The sequence below is a fragment of the Furipterus horrens genome, unplaced genomic scaffold (genome assembly GCF_987537825.1).
Source record: "Furipterus horrens unplaced genomic scaffold, mFurHor1.1.pri manual_scaffold_9, whole genome shotgun sequence".
Taxonomy (NCBI): Eukaryota; Metazoa; Chordata; class Mammalia; order Chiroptera; family Furipteridae; genus Furipterus; species Furipterus horrens.
Genome location: NW_028327179.1, coordinates 99,844,290 through 99,860,392, shown reverse-complemented (window position 1 = coordinate 99,860,392; position 16,103 = coordinate 99,844,290). Strand labels below are relative to the sequence as shown.

General features: G+C 52.1%; 1 protein-coding gene across 1 annotated transcript; it reads right to left on the bottom strand.

The window, feature by feature from the left end:
* Positions 1–1,163: 1,163 nt before the first annotated feature.
* Positions 1,164–15,861, bottom strand: GIMAP8 (GTPase, IMAP family member 8). The gene is given in 6 exon segments (XM_090286922.1): positions 1,164–1,978; positions 2,740–3,400; positions 4,096–4,203; positions 8,977–9,585; positions 9,587–9,890; positions 15,769–15,861. Coding segments are annotated over 6 exon segments (2,397 nt in total). The 5' UTR covers positions 15,828–15,861; the 3' UTR covers positions 1,164–1,322.
* Positions 15,862–16,103: the final 242 nt, after the last annotated feature.

The following is a 16,103-nucleotide window of genomic DNA, read 5'->3' as shown; positions in this document are numbered from 1 at the left end:
GGATTGGAGGTGAGCTTGAGTTTGTGTGTGAGCGGGGAGACTCCAAGGACAAAGTGTGGGTGCAGAGATGGGCCTGGCTAACCTGGTTCATTTTACCTGGACCAGGAGCTGACTTTCCCCTTTTCCAGGCACCCTCCCTTTTTCTGGTCACTTCACCCACTTCCTGTATGTGACTGGCGCCCCTCCCGCTGTGGCCCTGGGAGTGGTTCCCAGAGTGGGTGGGTCTGTGGATGTTCTAGGAGGGGGCGCCTCTAAAAGGACTCCCCTGAGAGATGGGCAGTTTCTTCCACCACCCCAACCCTCACTGGTTTTCACAGCCAGAAGCTACGAGGCTTTATTTTCCTGGCACTGAAACCCTGGGCTGCAGGGCTCTGGTCTGGGGCTGGGATCGCCCCCCAGGTGTCTCTCCTGGCTTTTATCTGCCACACATGAATGTGGGACAGTTGGATCCTCTGGCCACCACACCGCATCCTCTCCACCCCAGCTCCACCCCTCCTACCCATCTGCGTGAATATTTCTTCTTTAAATTCTTGGTTGTCAGACTTCCATACAGTTTTTTTTAAGTATATTTTATTGATTATATTGTTAGAATAGTTCCAATTTTTTCCCCTTTGCTCCCCTCTGCCCAGCACCCCCCTTCCCCAACAATCCTCCCCCAACTCCATGCCCATGGGTTGTACATACAAGCTCTCCTGCCTCACCCTTTCATATATTCTTCTTCTTTTTTTAAAAAATAATTAATTATTTTAACAATAAGAAATAACAATCTCTTTCTCTCAGACTTAAGATGCTTTATAATCTTATAAATGACAATGGGCGAAGGTCTCGAGCTCCTCTAGCTGCTTCAAGCTGGGCATGGTTGTCGTCCTACCTACCCTTGGGTCCAGAAAACCCTAATAAGAGTGGGGGTGTGGAGGGGAGGGTGGCCTTCCCACATGGGGAAGGATCGTGCAGACTCTAGGTCAGCTGACTGTCCCCAGACAACGGCGTGCTTGGTTTAACAGGCTGGCATCCTTGGTGTATTCTGGAGGCAACAGATTTGGCAACAGGGTTAAAAGGCATCATTCAATCCATAACCACTAGATGACAAAAGGCAGGTATTAATTTTTCAATGCCCCACATTAGGAAAAGAAGGGCTTCTTTGGGGGAAGGTGTGCCAGGTACATCTCACCTGTCCAAAGCCCTTTTGCCCATTATACTTAGTTTGGGCTGAGGGAAATATTTTGGTTTCCCCCCTCTCAGACCTCTGGGCCCTTTCTGTCCAAGCCTTTAGGATAGAAAAGAGAAACAAACAAAAAAAAAAAACCTGATTTTTGAATACTTTACAAATGGAAAGGAGTTTTTAACTGCCAGCCCTTTTTAATTTTTTTTGGCTGATGTTCTCCCCACACAGAAACCTCTGTGCCCTTTTTACAGTTCTGTACCAGCTCATTGACCATTGTCAAAAGGCCTGTTACCTGGTCTTCCCTGGCCTGGCCGATTTCTTTGTTATTAAAAGCACAAACTGGCCGCTTCCCCCCCAACTTCTTAATTATCCCCTTAAGAACCCCGTTATCTGTGTTAGCGCAGTACTCGTTAATGTCCCCGCCCTTCAGGTCTTCCTTCCTGGTGAAAAGCACAATCGTGCGTTTCCCGACATCCTTGCTGAAGATGGCCTCCAGGATCTTCATCTCCCGCTCGTCCTCGTGAATGACCCGTCCCAGCTGGAGCACCAGGACCAGAACCGTGTTCTCTTCATGCCTGGACACGTAGTTGCGGACCCTTTCCTGCTGGGCTCGATCACGGCCCAGGAGGCAGAGCGCAGGCGTGTCCACCACCACGATGTCCTGCCCGGACACCGTCCCACCGCCTCGCTGGCACATCTGGGTGACCTGCTGGGCTTGGAGCTGAGAGCGGAATTCGGGCCTCCCGAGGATGGTGTTCCCAGTGGCACTCTTCCCAGTCCCGGTCCTCCCCACGAGGACAATGGTCAGAGCCCCTGTCAGAGGAAAGCAGGAGAGAGCCGTGACCAGGGATTCATCTGGGTAGGCCTTTCAAAGCCATGCCACACACGGCCACTGAGGACGCACGGGGGCATCGGGGCTGCCCTCCCACTTGATAGTTCCAGCCCCCAGCGTGGGCATGGCTTCTCCCAGGCACACGGTGAACTCCGGAGCAGGACCTGGGCCGCACGCAGGCCCTGCCCAGTGCTCACCCCCTGACGTGCTCCTGCTCCTGTCTCTCCCTTTGCTCATTCCCTGGTACCTCCTCTGACTCCCTGGCACCCTGCGAGGGCTTCGTTAGTCTTCACCTACTCACGTGGGTCCCGTCTGCTCACGTCATCTCTGTCATCTGTTCCTGCTGTCACTATGTGTCCCCACTGCCGACTGATGCTAATGGAGCAAACGCTCCAGGATGTATTTGAAAACTTATTCTTTAGCATCACTTTTCGTGGAAAAGTGACAAAGGCGTACCATCTGCAGATGACCGGGTGGAGCACGCTAAAGCCATTTCTCCTCACAACCACATTCCACAGAATCACGCCTTTCACCGGCATCGAAAGGCACCTCCTGGTTCTAATAACGAGCACCCCTAGCACCGCCCTGTGTGGCGTGAAATGATGGAGAATAACTTTCGCTGCAGGTGGAATTACAGGAGTGATACAATGCGTGTCACTTGTGGTTTCCTTATGCCTTTGCCTGTAGAGCCCACGTCTACTCTTTGAAAGGACGTAGAGAATGTGCCCTGGACGTGGCTTACCTTCCCTGAGGAAGTTGCAAGTCTGGCCTCTGTTCTGCTGCACCGTGCTCACAAGTGTCTGCAGGAGCTCGGCCACCTGGGGTCGCTCCTCTTCTTCCGTTGCTCTGTAGTTGAAGATGCTGCGTCGGTTCTCACATTTCCTGATGAGCGTGCAGAGGGCTGCATTTCTGCCTAAAGCCTCGTCAACTGCCTGAGCTCCTAAATCTTCTTTCCTGTTGAGGAGAATGACCATGTACTTAGTGACTTCGTCTCGAAAACTATTTTGGATGCTGTCCAGCATATTTTCATAATTCTCAGTGAAGGACCCCAGTGAGGTCACCAGCAGGAAGGCGTGGGGGCCCTCGGGGGTGTGTTTCTGAAGGCGTGATTTCCAGTCCTTTAAAGATGCTAAGTCTGGACCATTGATGATCAAAATTTTCCTCTCTCCCCAGGTTCTGCTCGCCGGCTGAAACTCCGTGGTGACTGAGCAGTCGCTGAACTTGGTCTCAAAGACCCGCTTCCCCAGAAGGCTGTTTCCAGCCGCACTTTTCCCAACACCACGCTTCCCCACCAGCAGGACCTTTAGTTCCGATGCCCCAGGGTTTGGCTCAAACACTGCGGCCAGCGGCGACAGCTCCCCTGGGCCTGTGGGAGGGAAAGACAGATTCTGAGTCTCCTCTTGCTGTTGGACACAGAGATGGGGACAGGTTTGATGGTTTCCCTCCCTTGTCAGTTTTTATAGAGAGCGGCATCAGCGCTCCGACCCAGCACAACTCTAGTCCCGGTCAGAAGCTACCCATCAGAGTGAAAGCCACGGAAGGGGCCGTGAACAAACTCGGGGCTATGTTGAGGGCTTGAGATGGCCCGGAACATGAAAATGTGACACCTGGCCTCCACAGGTCTCGGTCCTTAGTGTTCCTCTCATTTCACAACCAAAGGTAAGTACTGGGACAGAAAGCCACGGGCTAAAGCAGGACCTGAGAGAAGCTGAGTTTAAAATGGCCCTGAGTGGTAGATTCATGAAATAGAACTCAACTCAGCAATTAAAAAAAAAGTGACCTACGGTTCTGCAACACGGCTGGATGTCCAAAACACGCCAAATGAACGAAGCCAGACACAAAACCACATGCTATCTGAGTACATTATAGGAAGTTCAAGAACAGACAAGACTGTCCGCTGATGAAATGTCCCACATCTCTATTGGGGTGGTGGTTGCAGACGGGTAGATGTGTAAAGAGGCACTGAGTCGTGTACTTAAGATCTGTGCATTTTACTCTATATAAATTGAGGTAAAACACCTGCGCCCCAAAACTGTCTCTCCACACGTGCCCTGTCCCCACCACTTCTCCCGTGACCCAAGGTCAACCCCAGACCTACGTGCTGAGCAAATGGCAGCGCCGGCAACTCCAGGGACAGCCATTCCAGGGCCTGCGTCACCCAGGGCACCATCCACGGGGACTGGTACTCCACGTCCACACAGCAAGTCTGGGAGGGGCGATGACCGTGGCATTTAGAGAAAGCAGCTGAAATGTTACGTTGCCTTCAGAAAGTTACTACGTCCCCTCAAATCACCTCTCACAGGCACACATCCTATAAAATGCCCTTTCCATACCTCATTCTGAGATGCCCCTTGGGGCCCTGTGACATGCTATTTCCTCACCGCCACGGCCAATAAGCCTGATCTTGTCGAGTAACAGGTCGGTCCTTGGGGGTCTTGGCTGAAGGGGATTAACAGAATTTTTAAAATCCCTACGGTGGCCTGATTTTACATATTTGTGGCTAAGTTTATGCATCTTAAAAATGAGAATAATGAGAATCACACGTTCTTTAGAAGGTTGGTATGAGGCTTGAATGATTAATATACATTACATATACTTTCCCAGCACATAATGTCAACTGCAATTATTAGCACTATTAAAAATTTAATTGTCATTACTATTTTATGGAATTCCTTGAGGGCAGAGAACTCATCTATCGTATTCAGTGCTGAGTACTCAGTTCTTGCCCAGAGCTAGCCCAGAAATAATCAGGAAGTCCATCAGTAAACGGACAGGTGAACTCCTTGTATAGCTCATGCTAAAGACCAAGCCGCATCCGCTACACAGAACGAGGCAGACCTGGACGTACTGGCGTGTACAGAGGGAAGGGTGCATCATTTGTGGCAGTCGGGACACGGGTACCGAGCTCCACCACCAGACTCTGTAGGTTAGTGCCATCCGTGAGGGAGTGATCTCTGCTTCTTTTCCAAGTAGGAGTCAAAAACTGGGTGAGGCTGGATGCAGGGCCGGGAAGGAGCGGCTAAGTCAGCATGGGAGGCAAGCCCAGCTTTGTAACATTTCAGAGAACGTCAGCGACGCCCGCAGAGGGTCCAGGACCTTTGCTGGTGCCACGCCTGCTCAAACAAGTTCCCTGGGAGGCAGGGTGCAGGCAGCCACCTGAGCTGGATCTCCAGGGTGCACTTCCGCTCTGACTTCTCCAGATACTTTGTCCACTTCACTTTGGTGCACAACGCATTAAAAAAAAATGCAGATAGGAGCTTAACATTTTTTTAAGGATCATCTTACCGTGTGGACTGTCCCACTTCTGCGGTGTACCCTCTTCCACGCAGTCCTAGAAAATAAAGGGAGGAAGTGACGTACGCAGGTCTAAAATCGCATCTTTTCCCTAAGTAAAGAAATGGAGACACAATATATAATTCAGAGTCATTTGATGATTAGGATGTGGTCGAATCAAGGCCAGGGTCATGGCCTTTGCTGGCTGTTGCAGACTTGACCCCAATGACAGTCAGTCTTGAGACCCAACTGCTGCTTCAACAGGTCTCCTGGGCCTGAGCTGGGCCCTGCTGTCACTTAGAATGGCCCCGCACATGCCACCTGCAAGGCGCGGTTTATTCCTGAAGCTCTAGCGTCACTTCTGCACAGGTCCTAAGAGCAACTCCTTCCAGAGTCCTCTGGAGGTTCCGCTGTTCCTGTGAGATTCCGGGCCCACAGAAGGAACACTAGCCCAGCGCTGAGCCCCGGAGAGACGAGGGGAAGCGTGGAGGTGGGGATGCAGGCCTCCCACCCCGTCACTCTAGTGTCCCCTTTCCTCACTGGCACCCCCCGTGCAGAGATGAAGCTTCTTCTAACATGAATCCAGTAAAAGCTGGAACTTTCCCCACCCAGGTGGACAAATGGAGATGGCGACAGAGGATGGAGAGCCACATACCCGCTGTCCCCCTCACCGGCCTGGTGAAGCCTTCTACTCACTCCGGAAATTTAAATTGCCTTGGGATCACAAACGAAGGTGGAAACAGTGATATGTAATCTTGATGAACGTGCTATTCTTAGAAGCCCCCTCTACTTTATTTTAGCCTGGTCTTGGCTAAGTCTGCATGGCAGCCAAGGAATGCTCCCGTCTGCTGTCTCACCTGCGCCCCCCGCCCCAACCATGGACACCGTCTGCCCTCTCTCTTCCTGGGGGCTCTCATGCTGCTCTGTTTACCAGGCTTTTTACCCCTCACACAGCCCAGCTCACATTCTTTCACGTTGTTGAAAATCCAAAGGATCGTTGCCATGAAAATGTGTAACATTTAATCATTTTTCCATCTGCAATCCCCCAGCAAAGCAAGTCGCTAATTCACCTCTCCTTCTGTTTCTCTGGGTTTATACAAACACATACAAGCATATGGGAACACCTAGCGAGACTCGTGGGCCTTTCTGTCTGCGGTCAGCTACCAACATATCTGCACACCCACACACGTAGACGCAATTTATTCCACGTGCAACCGTTTAAATTAATGCAACATTCCTTTCCTGACAGACCTGCAGGTTATTTTTGGTTTGGCTATTTCAAAATATGCAGATAAACACCCTTGTCCAGATACCTGTGTATATACTAATATTTATTACGCCTGTGTGTTAGAATCCTAAAAGTGAGGATCTTGCTTCGTCTCTGGATTGTTAAAGTCCCAAAGTCTCCATAATTTATGTGGACCTCATACACTTCTATAAGAACAATCATAGAAATAGCGGCTAATAATTACTGAACATTTGCCCAGTTCCCTGTATGTACAGAGAACTTTGTAAGCATTTCACTTCATCTGCACAACAGGCCGTGAGAGACATACTATTATCGTCACTTTACAGAAGATGAAACTCAGATACTGCGGTCGGCAAAACAGATCTGAGTTCCGTCCTCATGGAGTCGGCAGGGAGGCAACCATCGTAGATACTGGGTCGGCCAAAGCGTCCTTTTGGTTTAATCTGTAAGAGGGCTCTAGCAGCACTCCGTTGTCCTTAACTTCATTCAGAACAATTTTGTTAGACTGTTTTGTGACAGCTGTCATATCAGCGTGCATTTTTTAAAGAACTTATCAAAATTGGTGAATTTTTGTGCCGCCATCTTAATATTGAAGATGGGAGAAAATACACAGCCTTTTTGGCATATTATGCTTTATTATTTCAAGAAAGGTAAAAATGCAACTGAAATGCAAAAAAAGATTTCTGCCGTGTATAGAGAAGGTGCTGTGACTGATAAAATGTGTCAAAGTGGTTTCGTGCTGGAGATTTCTCACTGGATGATGCTCCACGGTCAGGTAGACCAGTTAAAGTGGGTAGCAATCAAATCAAGACATTAACTGAGAGTAATCAACCTTATACCATGTGGGAGATGGCCAACATACTAAAAATATCCAAATCAATAAAGCTATTGGTGAAAATGAAAAATGTGTCTTTTATTTTACAGAAAAAGACTGAATGGATTTTTTTGGCCAACCCAACAGACACGTAGGCATCACCGGATATGAGGGTGACCGCGTGAGGAAGGCCAACGGGAGGAGGGGCTGTGGGAGCTCGTTCCAGGGGACAACCTGGGAGGACTCCCTGAGAAGGTGGGTGTAAGCTGCGGCCGACAGATCAATAAAAGCAGACCTGGCACGAGGTGAGACGGGAGAGGGGACGTGACAGGACAGAGAACACCATCAGTTTGAGGCTCTGGAACGGACGTGAGTATAACTCAAGGACCCAAGGGGAGGCTGGTGAGACCGGCACCTAGAGAGCAAGGTGGAGGGTGAGGAACCAGGTCAGGTCATGGATTCTGAACTTGACCTGAAGATCAGCAGGAAGCCACTGAAGCATTTTAAAAAAAGGGAGCAATGTCCAGGTTACGTCGTATAAACTCATTCCGTGCCCCTTCCCCTCTCCGCTGACATCTCTGTCCAGGCGGGAGGGAGGGAGGGAAGGCAGAGGAAGAGCGCCCAGACATAGAGCTAAGACAGCAAGTGGCTTCAGACTCTCGAGCTTCAGGGTGTTTATCTGCAGAACATCTGTGCATAGAGCGCTGTGAAGACTAAGCCAGTTCGTGTATGGGCCAGAAATTTAGTGGGTGCTCAGTGAGTACTGACTTCCCCCTCATGGCCATCCAGTGTGGGCTTAAGACCCACCAGGTCTAAGAGGGTCCTCTCTGCCCCAAACCGGCCAGTGCTAAATGTTTGCTTGCCTTGCGTTCTCCGGGACTTGTATTTACAGAATTCTCCATACCAGTGCCCACTTCTTTATACTGAACCAATAATCGCTCTTTTCTTATGCATACGTCACTCCAGTCATTAGTTATGAATACATTTTCCATTCAAATTTTGAAATTGCATAAAATATCCCTCTGGCTGTGGTGTGTGAAATGGATGGGGGTGTAAAAATGAATGAGGGGGAGTCGTTAGGAGACTATTTGTAAACTAGTACAGGCAAGAGACAGAGGCTGGCTGGGCCCAGACGGAGGCCGTGCAGGTGGAGCAAAGCAGGTGGGTCCCAGGTGCCTGACCACACAGACAGCAGGTGGCAGCTGAGGCAGCACAGCTGGCTTCGGGGTCTGGGCTTGAAGAGCCTGGTGGGCAGCACAACCATGTACCGAGTTGAGAGGAAAACAAATGTCTCACAGATTCAAGAGGGAGAACTGGAAGTCCGGACATGTTAAATCTGAGGTCCTTTCAGAGAGTCGGGTGGAGATGTCAAGTAGAATTGGATCAAGGAGTCAGAACTCGGGGGAGAGACCTGGACTAGAGCTCCTCATGTGGGAACCGTTAGCAATCGCTGGTGCTTAAAGCTGCACAACGTAGCCTCGCCTGAGGGAGACGGCAGAGAGCTGAGGACAGGCTAGAACCAAACTGTGTAGATGTCAACTTTTAGAGCTCATTACAGGGGATCTCAACTACCTCCAGAGTGGCCAGAGAGCAGGGGGGTGGAGATTACAGTCTCTTTGAAGCCAAGGGGATCTAGTGAGTCATTTGCATCCCGAAGTGTGAGGAGTAAAGTCAGACAAGGACTTCACCGTATCCATTACTTTACCAATAATTAACTGTCCGAAGGATACTATTCCAAGGGACCTGCTGTCTGGTGCCTCATCTTTCCCGATGATGGACAAATCGCCCCTTAAACAAACCCTATGAAACTTTTCACTTGTCTGGGCCCGTCTCCTTCCCCTCACTCTAATGACACAGAGACCCTCGGAGGCCTTCATGGGAAATCTCACCTGGAATCCGCTACCTGCGGTTCTGCCGTTCACACGGTAGGGTCCTCCATTCTCGTCCACCAAACTCTCGATCATGCAGAGGAGCTCCCCCACCTGGCCGGCCTGCTCCGTCTCCCCGGCCTTGTTGTTGAAAGCGCAGAATTGCATTCCATTGGTCTTCGCCAACTCTCTGATCACACTGTCCTGGAGGAGGTAATCCTGTAAGGAATCATCGTCCCCTAATTCGTCCTTCCGAGTGAAGAGGATAATGGTGTGCCTCCAGGCTTCCTCGCCAAACACCTTCTTGATGCCCTCGATGGTCTCTCTGTCTGCCGCCTTACAGTGGCCGATGGGGACCACCAGAAGCAGGCCATAGAGGCTGGGGGGCGCAGAGCTCCAAGCAGTGTTTAATGTTGGGTCGCTTGTCTTCAGCACAAGCCATTGAGGAGAAAAGGTCAGGGGTGTCGATGACCACCACCTCCTTGCCCATCACGGTCCCCCTCTCTCTCTGGCACCTTTTAGTCACCATCTGCTCACTGAATGAGGACCTGAACACGCGTTTCCCCAGAATCGTGTTTCCTGTGGCACTTTTCCCCGCGCCACGCTTCCCTAGGAGGAGAAGCCGCAGTTCCCCGGGGCGGCAGCTCTGCTCGGGGGTGCCCTTCAGACACAGGCTCCCGCCGCACCTGCTGGGACAGAGAACAGCCCGTCACGGCTCAACTGACAAGCAGAGTGGACAGAGGAGCAGCAAGAAAGGGAGTTCTCTCTCTCTCCCTCTCTCTCTTTAATCCTCACCCGAGGACATTTTTTCATTGTTTTTTAGGAAAGAGAGGAAGGGGCGGGAGAGAGACAGAGACAGAGAAGGAGAGAAAAACATCGACTGGTTGCTTCTCGTAGTCTCCCCAACCGGGGATCAAACCCACGACCTTATGGTGTACGAGAGGATGCTCCAACCAACACTCCAACCAACTGAGCCATAGGCCAGGGCAAAAGAGAGTCTCTCTCTTGTTGTTTAATCCTCACGCGAGGACACTGTTTTTTTTTTTTTTTTTTTCATTGCTTTTTTGTTGTTTTAGAGAGAGAGAAAGGGAGAGGCAGAAACATCAACAAGAGGGAAACCTTGACTGGTTGCGTCCCATAAGCGCCCTGACCAGGGACTGAAGCCACAACCCAGGCCTGTGCCCTGACCTGGAATCAAACTCACAACCTTTCCGTTACAGGACGCCCCTCCAACTGCATGAGCCACGCCAGCCAGGGCAAGTGCATTCTCTTTTTGACTCAAGTTCTTCTCCCGAGGACTTAGACCCCGAAGTCCTAGACCCAGATGAGCCTGGAACAAGAAACTGTGTTTGCCAGAATTGTGCTCATTTGCAAAAGAAACCCACAGTGACAAAATGTCACTGTGGATTTGCTAAACCGACAACCCCTTTCTCCACACACCTTACCCTCACGTACATGCTGGGGGAAATCCAGACCCTCTCTCTGACAGAATAATGCCCCCCTCCAGGTGTGTCCACATATGAACCCCAGAATCTGGGACCATATTAGTTTAAGCAGTAAAGGGGACTGTGCCAATGTGCTTGGGCTCTTCAGGTGGACAGAGAACCTTGGGTCACCCGGTGGGCCCAGTGGAAGCACATTGGAAGAGGTCCTTACAAGGGGGAGGCGGGAAGTGGGGAAGAGAAAAGGAGGTGTGAGAGCGGGGCGATGAGGGGCCCTAGGGGGAGAGAGTTGGGAACGCTGCCCTGCGGGCTTTGAGGACGGAGGCAGATTTTCCGAGCTGGAAGAGGCGAGAACACGGACCCTCCCACAGAGCCCCCAGAAGGACCACAGTCCTGCTCCACACCTTGGTTTTAGGAGTTCCGACCCCCGGAACTATAAAATAATACGTTTGGGGGGGCGGTTAGTGACTGAGTTGTAGCGATGTGTTACCACAGCAACAGGAAACTGATACGCTCTCCCAGCTGACCTTCCAAATAGGGGTGTCCATGTGACCCAGATGTGGCTGGTGACAGTCGGGGGATCATTTGCGTAGGCCTTCCGAAAGGCTATCGTGTTCTTGCTGACAGGGGCAGACTTCAGGGGAGACCTCCTGTTGTCACCCCTCCCCCCCTCTTCTTTTTGCCTGGAATTTAAACGTGACGTCTGGAATTGCGGCTGCCGTCACGGGGCAGTGAGGTAACAAGTAAGAAAACAAAAAGTCAGGGTGCACCCTTCCAGCCAAAGGAGGGCAGAAGAGAACGATAAAAGGGCTCCTGATGACATCACTGAGCTGCCGGACCCTCGACCTGCCTCTTCGTTAAATAAACCCTTACTCTTCTTACAACTTAAGCTGCTGGGACTTCCAGTGCGACTCACAGATTAGCAGTATTGCCAACAGCCGGGTTCCTACGAGAACGGCAGGATCTCAGGCCCCTCCCCAGACCTGCTGAGTCAGACTCTGTAATTTAACAGCTTCCAGGTGCTTCCCATGACACACAAATTTGAGAAGTGCCTTTAGTTAAAAATCAACATTCCTAATTAAGTCAGAATCTACTAGGATTCAAGGGTCCCAGCACCGTTCTGCTGAAGAGTCCCTCCGTCAGAGACCAAGAACCCATACGGCCCTGAGTCTGTCCCCAGCTTCTCTGCGTGTCTGTTCCTGAACCATGATGTTTTCATGACTAAAACCGAGACAACGTAACCAGTATAACTTTAAAGGAGGTCTTAGTGGCCTGATCGAGCAGGGCCCGACACCTTGTGATTGTCCAAAATTGTCTCACTATTCTTGGCTTTTTAATCTTCCAGGGGGCTTTTAAAACCAGTTGTCTTTTTCTTTAGGAAATCCTGTTGAAATTCCGAATGCCGTTGATTGAATTTGTACTTAGTCTGAGAAGAACTGACATCTCCGTACTATTGTTATTCTCTTTTTCTCCTTGTTGATCCGTTTTAAAGATGTCCTAATCTCAGCTATCATTTCCTCTTGGCCCGTAAATTAAGAGAAGCAATTATTAAATTTAAAAATGTATTGGGGGACTGGCTACCTTTTTATTTATTTCTAATGTCATTGTGCTGTGGTCAGAGGACGTCTGTATGAAATATGTACTTGTCATTGGTTGAGATTTACTTCTTGGCTCAATAAAATGTTTGTAAATGTTTCACATGGGCTTGAAAAGAACGCAGAGCTGGTAACTGTGGGTGCTTTTCCCAGTCGGGGACCCCAACCTCATGTCTGCCGCCTTGGCTCCAGATCTCAGAATGCAGCCTGCCTTTCCCCGCACCCACCCCCTGCCCGCCTGGAAGGTTCCTTCCCACTCTTCACCACGCCACTTAAAAGTCACCTCCACGCCACGCTTTCCCTGATTTTTCCAGATTGAATTGATCGTCAGCTCTTTCCTGGACTTCAGTCTCCCTGCTTCCAACCTTCTCTCAGAGTCTAAAAATTAGCGTGTTCCTAATTAAGTCACATAAGAGACGGAAGATACTACTCACCAGTCCAGCGTCCGCAAGGGCGGCCCACCCCGTCAAGCAATAGGCAAAGGCTCTCTGGTGGTCCAAGACCCCACCCAACCAGGCCTTGGATGTCCCCCTGCCCTCACCCCGCACCCCTCCCCACCTCACCTAGTCACACCAGCCGCCCTGCGGGGCCCCAAACATGCAACCCTGGGGCTCTGTGCTGCTTGCTCACCTGGGCCAGAACATTCTTCCCCGGGCCTCGCAGAAGGCGGGTTCTCTTGCGATAGGCCTCTACCGGATCTTCCCTGTGGCGGGGGAGGCCTTTTCTCCCCCTGCATGTAAGAGCACCCTGACGCCCAGCACCCATAGGCGCTCCCCAAGCCCAGCGCCGGCGGCTACCACCCTTCACACTGGGCGATTACTTCCTTCTCAGTTCCTTTTCTGTCTCCCCCCTGCTGCAGGGTATGTTCCAGGAAGGTGGAGGCTTGTCCTGTTTTGTCGGCGGGTATCCACAGCATAAAGAAGGCATTCATTCAACAAGTGCCTGCTTATGGCTGAGGACATGGTTTGGGGCTTGAGGAACAAAGAAATGCAGCTGAAGAAAGTGAGGAAGAGGGAAGCCCTTCTTTGCATTTCTTGATCATTCATACCTCTTAGGAACAGTGTCTCATAAAGTGTATGGTTGTCTAACCACTATGCTGCCCACCTGAAACTGATAGAAAAATAACATTGCATGGAAACTGTCATGGAAGAAAAGGGCTGTTATATCAAGAAAGACTAAAAAAATAGTCTAAACTGGGAAAAGGAGGGCAAATTCCCAGGTGGAGTCTTTTTGTTTAGTAAGGGCAAACATAAAATGTACGCATTTGTTATTATTGCTGCCAATGCTTCTGTCCAGCAGAGGAGGGACACTTCCAAGAGGAACCCTCGTCATTGTCAGACAGCCTGAGTGCCCCGTAACCTTTCATCCCTCCTAGATTTTAAGATACACTCCTGGGGATGTGACAGCTTCATGGCCCCCAACCAGAAGACACCAAAATACGGGCAGTGGCCTGCGGAAGGGAGAAACGTCACCGAAACAAAGGAGTCAGACAAGGCTGGGAAGCCGGGTGTCGCCCTCCGTCCAGAGGCCCCGCCACGAAGGACACGCACGAGGCAGAAATAAGGAGCCGCTCGCTGGGGCCACGGACTCTTCTCTGAATTGTTTTGTTCTTTTTAACCCTCACCCGAGGATATGTTTTTTATTATTAATGATTTTAGAGAGAGAGGAAGGGAGAGAGAAACATTGATCAGCTTGCCCTGTGCATGTGCCCTGACCGGCATCAAACCCACAGCCTAGACACGTGCCCTGACCGGGGACTGCACCCACAGCCTTTTGGTCACGGGATGATGCTCCAACCAACTGGCCCCCCAGGCCAGGGCCTGGGCTCTTCCTTAGAACCTCCTGGGCCCCCCTTACGTGACTCAAGAGGCACCGCCCGCCTCAGCCGGAAAATCCCACCGCAGGCAGAACCGTGACTCCAGAGGAAGCAGCCTCCCTCGCAGCCCAAGTCCGGGCACGGCTGGGACTCTTCTCAGACCGTCCTCTTGCCCTGACACACGGCTACGCAGGGACATCCGGCCCCCGACTCCCTAACCGCCTTCGTTTTCGCCCCAACACTGTTCCCACCTGCTCTCACTTGCTGTCTGCTTTTTTAATGTTCCCTCTGCTGCCCTCGGGATGAAGCTCTGGGAGAGCAGAGCCCACGCCTGTCTCGCTCTGTGGCCCTGGGCCCTGACTCGGCGCCTGTCACATAATCAGCGCGGGGCACACGTTGGTTCGCAGTTGTGTGGGTGGAAAATGACACACAGGTAATCATGATACGAGAATAAACTGTTTCATGCACCCATGACTGTCAGCCTACTCTTGCCCGCCCTGTCTGCGCTCCGTAAGGGGCGTTCAAGGAGGGACGCTGAAAGCGGCCAGAGGGGGGGAAGAGGGAGAGTTTTTACAAGAGCAGAGGGAGAGCGCAGCCCCTTTGAACAATAAAGGAGAAGTGACTTTGGGCTGTGTCCCAAGCTAGGGAAGTGGTATTGCTTCTGCACATTAATTTTTAGCAGAGACTTCCAGCAGGTCTGGAGAAGAAAGGAATAGTCTTTCCCCGGTAAGCTGCATTGTCTGGCATGGTCCCCATGACAGTGTGACCCCGTGACGTCTGCCCAACGCCTTCCCACCGAGGATGCCGTGTGAAGTCAAGGTTGACTCTCCCTCCCCTCCCCCCTCCGCCTCTCATCCTTCTCCCCGTACATACGACTGCCCAACCTATACCATTCCCTCCCGAGCATATAGAAAGTCCTTTTAACGACAAAAAGGAAACCAAAACTCCGTCCTTGCTCCCTGGCTCTGTTACCAATCCACGGTCCCTCCGATCATCCCAGCAGAGCAACAGAGAGAGAGAGAGAGAGAGAGAAAAAAGCAAGTTTCCCTTCACAGCTCTCCTCGGACTCTATGAACAGCCTCCACCTGCGCAGTGGGCAGCCCACGCCTCCCCGCTTGCAGGGCGGCAGGGATTCCTCCCGCCTCGGGCAGTTCACACGCGTGGAAAAGGCGGTCAGAGGAGCTTCCGGAGCCCGGCCCGGGGAGGACTCGGTCCGGCCTCGGGAAGAAGTGGAAGCGTTCACAGGCGAGCGCCCAGGCAGCTCAGAGGTAGGTAAGCTCAGAAATATTATTTCTGGCAAACCTGGGCCACCTTCAGGGTTCAGAGGTCGAATCTGAGTGTGCAAAGGTTCAGGAATATTCAAAAACTGAATGTGGGAAATCAAGGTCCAAACTGTCACCTTCGCGGGGGGTGGGGGGGGCAGGCATGGGGCAGGGGTGTACGGGCGCCTCCTGGTGCCACAGCCCCAGAGTCGGGGGATTCCTCAGGAGTGGACCCCGCTCGCTTCCTCGTTCCTCCCCCTCCCACCAGGCCTTCCTCCCAGTCTTGGGGGGAGCCTTCCCCCCCAGACTTGCCCCCTCCCAGGAAGGTGGGAGCCTCTGTGGGGCTGGGCACAGCAGAGCTGAATGAGGAGGAACCGTATGGGACGTCCTGAGACCACGCTGCTGTCCCCAGTCTGGGTCGCAGGGGCAGGCGCATATGTGCGCCCACGTACCTTGGTCCTGTCCCCTGGTCTGTCACGGTCTCAGGACCTCCCCGCTGGGCCTGCTCCATCCTCGCCGGTGGAAGCAGCTCACCGATCCTCTCCGGGGAGCGAACGGAACCCTAAGGAGGGTGGTGGGCGGGGCCGCGGGGCGGGCCGCGGGGCGGGGCCGGCTCGGCGGGGTCCTGCCGACCAACGGCGTTTGGGGGGGGGAAGGGGCTCCTCGGCACGGGTTTCCCCGCCCCCGGAGGCAGCTGCGGACACGGGGGAAGCTCGGAATTAGCACCGGGTCAGATGACCACCAGGAATCGAACCCGCAGCCTTTCGGTCACGGGACGGCACTCCAA